General features: G+C 39.1%; 2 protein-coding genes across 3 annotated transcripts; one reads left to right on the top strand and one right to left on the bottom strand.

Annotated features, from left to right (window-relative positions):
* Positions 1-570: 570 nt before the first annotated feature.
* On the bottom strand, positions 571-1,206 carry LOC111780468. Its single transcript, XM_023660888.1, has one exon. It carries the CDS (start codon positions 1,204-1,206, stop codon positions 571-573), a length of 636 nt encoding a protein of 211 aa, XP_023516656.1.
* A 2,088-nt stretch (positions 1,207-3,294) lies between these two features.
* On the top strand, positions 3,295-7,803 carry LOC111780070 (probable protein phosphatase 2C 5). 2 transcript variants are annotated; one of them, XM_023660344.1, is made up of 8 exons: positions 3,295-3,553; positions 3,936-4,193; positions 4,383-4,554; positions 4,648-4,865; positions 4,950-5,057; positions 5,145-5,270; positions 6,162-6,370; positions 7,403-7,803. In XM_023660344.1, the coding sequence occupies exons 2-8, from the start codon at positions 3,984-3,986 to the stop codon at positions 7,620-7,622; spliced, it is 1,263 nt and encodes a 420-aa protein (XP_023516112.1). In that variant the 5' UTR covers positions 3,295-3,553; positions 3,936-3,983; the 3' UTR covers positions 7,623-7,803. The 2 variants fall into 2 exon arrangements, with proteins under 2 accessions (XP_023516112.1, XP_023516113.1); XM_023660345.1 differs by lacking the exon at positions 3,295-3,553 and adding an exon at positions 3,613-3,708.
* The last annotated feature ends 462 nt before the right edge of the window (positions 7,804-8,265 follow it).

Here is an 8,265-nt window from a genome sequence, read left to right as displayed (position 1 = left end):
CTCTTTCTCAACAAGATTTTTGTAATTCTTGAAGATAGTAAAGGCTTCAGAGTAAGAAAATATATCCACACAATTCGACTGTAATTATAAATAAACCTTATAAAATATCTCTTCTTACTATTGGGAAAAGGTTTGATGGGTCCACAAATGTCTCCATGTACTAGTTGCAGACTTTGTGTTACTCTCCATAAACCTCTGTTTGAAAATACATCCCTATGTTGCTTTCCCACCATGTAATCAGTGCAGATTTTAGACGATTCTTTCAATTGGGGTAACCCACTCACCATTTGCTTATGTTGCAATGTTTTCAAACCTTTGAAACCTAGATGTCCATATCTTTGGTGCCAAAGATGAGCGTTGTCTTCTATAATTGTTTGGAAACAAGTGGCCGTTTGTGACCTAATTCATTCAAGTAATATGAACATCCTATAAGCCCCTTCTTGGGGCGATAGATTTTGCATTCTCCATGTTGTATCAAAATAGAATACATCGGTGATTACCTGAGTGACTCTAGCAACTTGCAACATAAACCATTCCTTGTTTGCACATATATGATTGCTACACCCCGAATTAAGGAACCAAACGTACATCTTCCCTCCTTGATTGATTGAGCGCCACATATGACATCAGCAACATCTCTTCTTCCTCCTCAAGCTCAGCATAATTTGCTTCCTTCTTCCATTGAGGACACTCATATCTAGAGTGTCCTAACTGATACTTATAACACTCAACTGTAGTTTTGTTGAATAGATGTCTATTTCTTCCATTTCCTCTACCTCTTCCTCGAAAAGCTTCATGAGCTCGATCACCTCCTCTTCCACCGATTCTATTATCATATGTCACATTTAGTGCTTGTTCATCACCTACACATCCATTCAGTATTTGCTCATGTACCATCAAGCTGCTTTGCAATTCATCGATAGTTAAAGTGTCTAAGTTATTAGACTCTTCAATCGAACATATAACATAGTCAAATCTTGAGTTCATTGATTTCAAGATTTTTTCAATAATCCCCACCGATTTCATGTTTTTGCCATGAATTTTCATCTTGTTTGGGATGGTGAAAGTTCGAGCAAAATATGCATCAACACTCTCGCCCTCTTTCATCTGTAGAACTTCAAACTCGACTCTTGTGGAACCCTGATACTTTTGATTCATAGAGTCCCAAATTTGTTTGGCAGTATCTCTGTTAAGGATTGTTTCCATAATAGTTCAATCAATGGCTTAGAACAAATAATTCTTGACCTTCAAGTCTTTCAGCTTTTGATCTGCCATTGTATTTTGTTGTACTTCGGTAATCTTCACTCATGCTGCGGCAGGGATTCCGGTCTCCACCAAAAACCAATATTCCTTTGAGCGAAGTTTCCATAAGCATAGACCAATTATCATAATGGCCATCAAACTTAGTAATTGCTGATTGAACGAAATTGGTTTCAGCTGCCATATTTTGAATCTCTTTCATCTCACTTTTCAAGAAAAACTGCAATTTCTTTTTTCACAATCGGTTTTGCGATGTGGCTCTGAAACCAAATGTTGTGAACACACAAACTAACTCAAAATGAAATGGTCTAATATGACCATCTTTAACATACTCGGGATACTTCGCCATTAGGATTAGTACGGATGCATACCTTACGACATTTATGTTCGTTATCATGTTATGCGGGCTCTTTCCCTCCGTGGTATCCAACAACCCATTATTGAGTGCTAACTCGACGAGCAAGGCCTAAGGGGTATACGAGTCTGCATAGTGAGTCCACATGCGCATGTGTGGTTATGTGTAGGGAAGTACTGCACATCCAACCCTGCTCAGACCTAATGTTTTGTCATGTTGTTTTCAAAAGGATAGGTTTCATCATATTGCATGTGTTTGCTTTTCTCAACCGCAACAATTGGGTTATTTATGGATTATTTCTTAAATACTCAAGTCACGTGCTACTTTTATTATTATTATTATTATTATTATTATTATTTTCGAAGAGAGAGAAGGGTCTATCTATTTGATTTAGTTATTCAGTTAAACCAATGATTCCGTATGTAACAGATAGCAACAAACATTTCATCAGGAAAAGCCATCTTTTTTTCAACAATGTCTTTGTCATTTGATCTTCCGTCGGATAGGAACAAATTTGATTTATTTCATTTATGAAATTTATTTTCCGCTTAAGGTATTTATTTTGAATGTTAAGTCTATGATACTTTTATGAAATATTTTAAATGATTTTTTCTACATACGCCAGGCACATCATGTATGTAATGACGTCTCTATTTTCTTAGAAAAATTAGGGTCGTTACTAATGGTATCAAAGCGGTACCTCTCGCAGTAAGATGTGGTTCAGGGACAAATCAATACAAAAGCTAGTGACATCTGAGTAAAGGATGAGTACATGAATGAACCGAGACCACATCTGTATGAGAGCAATCTTGAGGATAGAATCAGCCAGAAAGATTTAAAACAATTGAAAGTCACTACCTATACCAACAAAGTGCACCTTCTTTCTCGGTGGCTGAATCATAGAAACTCCATGATTAAATGTGCTTTTCTTGGAGCAATTTGCGACCTACTAAAAATTTTCAAAGGATGCACGTGAGTGAGGACAAAGCATGCTAGAAGGACTTGTATTGATCTGTGGGGATAATTTTCACTCTTAGAATCTACCCGTTTGTATGCATCATCCTACAAAACCTGATTTATATGCGAGACCTCCTTCATGTTGTATGTAAGAAAGATTTTGGATCCTTTTTTTCCTTACGGTTCAACCGTGCGAGAGTCTGTAAGCTTATATGTAGGCTTGAGATTTATGAAAACCAGGATGCTAGATGGATTGTCAATGAACCATGTATATAGAAATATTATGCATCCAAACTCCCTCGGGGATAAAATTTAAACCTAAGACCATAAACATGAATTTATGTCTCGCGGTAGAGTCACTTACTTTACCCGTGTCAATTGAAGAGACGGTGAAACTGTACAAAAAGTCGAGACATTTGTAACACGTAATAAATAATATAACGTTCCATAAGGGTATAATTGGTAATCCTTAAAATTATAGGAATGTTGAAAAAAAAAAAAACTTGGGAGGACTAAATGAATAATGTAAATATTGAAGTAGGGATGAAAATGGAAATATTCACAAAGGAAGGACTATTTTGCAAATAGCAAAAAGTAGGATAGAGTCAAAAGGACGCAAATGTCAAAAGAAGAATTGTTGAAGGGTATTTTAGTCATTTAGAAAAATAATGTCATTATCAGAGACCTTGCCCGATAATCCCATCTCCAACCCCACCTTTCCGCGTCTCTTTTCTTCTTCTCCTTCTCTCTCTCTCTCTCTCTCTCTCTCTCTCTCTCCCAATCAAATCACTGAGAGAAACTGTGGGTTTCTCTCTCTCTCTCTCTAGAAATTCTAGCTGAGAATTTTCCCCGCCATCCGATCGACCTTGTTAGCAGTAGATAATTTCAAGGAAGTTGAAGATTTTGTGAAATGGAGTTGCAGAACTGTCCACTGTCCGATCCCCTTTGCTCGATCTGCTACTGACATTGAATGCACCACCTGTGAGCTCTGTGGTCCCTTAATTTTCCTAATTTTTATCGTCATTTTTGGTTTTGTTTGAAATTGCTCTCAATTTGTTGTACGATAGGTTTGTAATAGAGCGAATTTGAGAGGCGTTTGGTTCTGCTTTTTCCCTAATTTTGTTTCAATTGATTCTGTGAGTTCTTGCATTTCATGGCGCTAATTTGGTTTCTGAGTTGGATTCGGTGTTGTGCATTTCTTTCATTTTTGGTTAGGTTTTTCTTGTTTGTTCTTGTGTATCTGTAAATTATATGCTGCTGAATCGGCTTCTCAAAGTTTAGATCAGCCAGTGGGAATTGTTCTATAGTTTGTGTTTTGGTCAAGATGTTGGTTGATACTCATTTAATTGATTTCAATGACCAGGAATTTTGGCTGCACTGCGCTCATGCAAATGCCGAAACATAGGATGTAATGAGTCAGACAGAAGTATCAAGGATTAAGCCCCCTCTCGTTCCGCTCGCTACTTTGATCGGTCGCGAGCTGAGGAACGAGAAGGTTGAGAAACCTTTTGTGAAGTATGGACAGGCTGCTTTGGCAAAGAAAGGGGAGGACTACTTTCTGATCAAATTAGATTGCCACCGTATTCCTGGGAACACTTCCACCACGTTTTCTGTCTTTGCGGTATCCTTTCAAACATTATTGTGCTCTTTGTTATCTAATACTTCAGATACTTCTCCTAAGACATGAATTCCGTGATTGAGAACTGGGACAATAGTGTGATTATGAGTCTTAGAAGTGATAAATTTCTTTATCAAATGGGATTACTGAGGATAGGATGATACTGAGATTGATTGAACCTTCTATTTGCAGATTTTTGATGGACATAATGGCATTTCAGCGGCTATTTTTGCTAAGGAACATTTATTGGGTAATGTCCTAAGTGCAATTCCTCAAGGGGTCAGTCGAGAAAAATGGCTTCAAGCCCTTCCTCGAGCACTAGTTGCTGGTTTTGTTAAAACTGACATAGAGTTTCAGCAGAAAGGTATTCTATCAGCGATTTTCTTGTTGTACTTCTTCCTGAATACTCGATGCGTTGTCCACCGTGTCCTTATGCTCCGTTTAATCTTAATTGCAGGGGAAACTTCTGGGACTACTGTTACATTTGTTGTGATTGATGGGTGGACTGTTACCGTTGCATCCGTGGGAGATTCACGGTGCATATTAGACGCCCAAGGAGGTGTGGTTTCTCTATTGACAGTTGATCATAGGCTGGAGGAAAACGAGGAAGAGAGGGAACGTGTAACTGCAAGTGGTGGCGAGGTTGGGAGGCTCAATGTTTTTGGCGGGAATGAGGTATAATTGTATACATCTCCACTGTTTCTAGTATTACATGATGACACATTTAACTATATCCCTTTTTATGACTACCGTTTGCAGGTCGGTCCTCTCCGCTGCTGGCCCGGTGGCTTATGTCTTTCTAGGTCCATTGGTGATACAGATGTAGGAGAATATATTGTCCCAATACCGCATGTTAAGCAAGTGAAGGTGACTTCTCAATCTTTCAGTAATTGTTTGACTACTAATAGAATGTACCTTGACTATTCTGCTATCTTTTTATTCTGGATTATACAGCTTTCTAATGCTGGTGGAAGGCTAATTATTGCTTCTGATGGTATTTGGGACACATTATCGTCTGATATGGCTGCAAAGTCGTGTCGAGGTTTACCTGCAGAGCTCGCTGCCAAGCTGGTTGTGAAGGTGGGTTTCAACTATACATTCTAAGAGGCTTTTGAACTTACGCCTTGAGGCTAGACTACAAAGTTTATGTCCTTGATCTTACACCTTTGGGTCATAAGGGGCATAGATCTCTAAGAAGAAGCTTAGGCCTCCATGAAAATGCTCTTTAGCTTAATTGTCTTTACTCCTTGTTAAATGACTATAAAATCATTACCAATTTTGTGAACTTCAAATAGTTTAACAAGTTAGCTTGCAAACCTTATCTTCATGCCCAAGAACCATGGGAAGTTGCTTCTTAGAATGCCGTCCTCTCGGATTGCCCATTCATGAAATAAGGTGCAGGAGTTAGTAGTTTGTAATTTGTATCTCATTACTACTTCTACCCACTAAGGCGTTGGAAAATTGTTAGATCCCACATTGATTGGAGAGGTGAACAAAAGAGGTGTAGGAACCTTTTCCTAGATGAGTTTTAAAATCGTAAGATTGACGGCGATACATAATAGGTCAAAGTGGACAATATCTGCTATGGGTGGTTTTGAGCTGCTACAAATGGTATCAAAGCCAAGTTTCGAGGATGCTGAACCCCAAAGGGGGGGTGTGGACACCAGGCAGTGTGCCCGCTGGGCCTCGAAGGGGGGTGGATTGTAAGATCCCACATTGATTGGGGAGGAGAAGGAAGCATTCTTTATAAGGATGTGGAAACATCTCCCTAGCAAACGCATTTTAAAATCCTTGAGGGGAAGCCCGAAAGGGAAAGCCCAAAGAGGACAACATCTACTAGCGGTGGGCTTGGGTCGTTTTTGTAACATTGTTGATAGTTATGATTTTGAATCTTATTTAAGAAAGTGAACTTTTTTCTTTTTAAATTGAGACTTATGTGATGCATTGAATTTTAATCTGTTCATATTGTAGGAGGCTTTACGGTCAAGGGGGTTGAAGGATGATACAACTTGCTTAGTTGTTGATATTATCCCATCCGAGCAACCTATATTAATACCATCAACTCCAAGGAAGAAGCAGAATGTGCTCACTTCTCTCTTTGGTAAATCTGCCAACAAACTTTCTGCTGTTGGAGTTGTGGAGGAATTGTTTGAAGAAGGCTCTGCTATGCTTTCTGAAAGGTATGATTGGTGCTTTTCTTTGGGAAATTGAAGTAATCTTGTCTTTGAATCAATGTTTTTTTCTTTCTTGTGTTGCCATTTTATCTATTTTTGTTCTTGAAGCATGAAATGATGATGTCTGAACACATTTTTCTAGGATTATTCTCATCTTCGTTCACCGCTAGCAGATATTGTCTTCTTTTGACTTTTTCTGTCGAGCTTCCCTTCAAAGTTTTTAATACATGTCTACTAGGGAGTGGTTTCCACACTCTTATAAAGAATGTTTTGTTCTCTTCTCCAACCAATGTGGGATCTCACAATCTACCCCCATTGGGGCCCAGCATCCTCCCTGGCACTCATTCCTCTCTTCAATCGATGTGGGATCTTAGAATCCACCCTCCTTCAGGGTCCAGCGTCCTTGCTGGCACTCATTCCTCTCTTCAATCGATGTGGGATCTCAGAATCCACCCTCCTTCAGGGTCCAGTGTCCTTGCTGGCACTCATTCCTCTCTTCAATCGATGTGGGATCTCAGAATCCACACTCATTCAGGGTCCCACGTCCTTACTGGCACTCGTTTCTCTCTCAAATCAATGTGAGATCTCACAACCCACCCTCTTTTGGGGCCAGCATCCTCCCTGACACACTACTTTGTGTCTGGCTCTGATACCATTTATAACAGTCCAAGTCCTCCGCTAGCAGATATTGTCCTCTTTGGGCTTTCCCTCAAGGTTTTTAAAACACGTTGGCTAGGAAGAGGTTACCACACCCTTATAAAGAATGTTTCGTTTCCTCCCCCAACCGATGTGAGATCTCACATGCTGTTTACTTGTTATCCCTCATTCAATTTAACTAAGACTCCTACTCTGCCTAACTTGTTATATTGATAAAAGAGGTGGTCTTAGGAAAATTTCCTAGGATTATTTACCTCAATGTTGATATAAATCGTACTGTAATTAATTTATATAAATGTTGTAATTTCCATCTGAAAGTGACTTGAAACATGCTCACCATCACTTATTCTTGAACTTTCTCCTCTTTGAATGGAAATACAGGTTAGGGAAAGATTTTCCTTCGGATCCAAACTCAGGGATCTTCAAATGTGCAGTCTGTCAAGCGGATCAACCCGCAAATGAAAATTTGTCGATGAATTCGGGGCCGTTCTTTTCACCGTCGTCAAAGCCATGGGAAGGTCCATTCCTCTGTGCAAAGTGTAGAAGAAAGAAAGACGCCATGGAAGGGAAAAGGCCAATAAAACCTACAATAACTGTTTAGTAATTTATNTTTTTTTTTTTTTTGTTCCCTCATCTGGCAGTGTGAGCATTACTTGTTTTTTGGGTTTCCCCTGTGGTGATTGTTATAGATAGATGTGTGTAAGAAAATGAGGTTGAGATCAAAGAAAGAGTTGGTAGAAGGATGTTTTGGAGACTTCTAAAGACCTTTGCTTTCATTTGGTTTCTTGCTCAAACTGTTGACTGACTTACTGACTCACTCACTGACAACATAGTCAAACATTGATATCAGACAAAAATGTCTTGACTGTTTCTTTGTGACTGTCCCATTGTCGTCTTAGCATTCTGTCATATCTGCTCCTGTTTTGCTTTATACGTTGCAAGGATTTCCATTGCAATTACTTGTAAGTCTAGATGATGGTGTCAATTTCCCTTTTAATTCTTGGAGGTCAACGCTTTCGACTCCCAAGTCGAAAGCCTGAACTTTCGAGGATGGCGTTTTCTCATGTCGCTACTAGCTATAGATAAGATATGACTGGTTGAAGAAAGAAGAAAAGAGAAATGAATGATTATGCGAGACTTTGTGTTAGAGACCAATGAAATGACGGGTTGAAAAGGCTATTGGGATTGAGATTCAAACAGTAACAAAATTACACCTCTCGTGGAGGTCGACGTTTTCAACTCTT

This window comes from Cucurbita pepo, chromosome LG18, assembly GCF_002806865.2.
Source record: "Cucurbita pepo subsp. pepo cultivar mu-cu-16 chromosome LG18, ASM280686v2, whole genome shotgun sequence".
Classification (NCBI taxonomy): Eukaryota; Viridiplantae; Streptophyta; class Magnoliopsida; order Cucurbitales; family Cucurbitaceae; genus Cucurbita; species Cucurbita pepo.
This window is presented reverse-complemented; position numbering and strand designations above follow the sequence as displayed.

What these genes read in the sequence shown, in the direction of transcription:
- LOC111780468 (XM_023660888.1), bottom strand. Translation starts at nt 1,206, where the DNA reads ATGGAAACAATCCTTAACAGAGATACTGCCAAACAAATTTGGGACTCT.
- LOC111780070 (XM_023660344.1), top strand. Translation starts at nt 3,984, where the DNA reads ATGAGTCAGACAGAAGTATCAAGGATTAAGCCCCCTCTCGTTCCGCTC. An exon ending in CATAGAGTTTCAGCAGAAAG is followed by an intron (nt 4,555 to 4,647) that starts GTATTCTATCAG and finishes TCTTAATTGCAG; the next exon opens with GGGAAACTTCTGGGACTACT. An exon ending in CTGCCAAGCTGGTTGTGAAG is followed by an intron (nt 5,271 to 6,161) that starts GTGGGTTTCAAC and finishes TTCATATTGTAG; the next exon opens with GAGGCTTTACGGTCAAGGGG.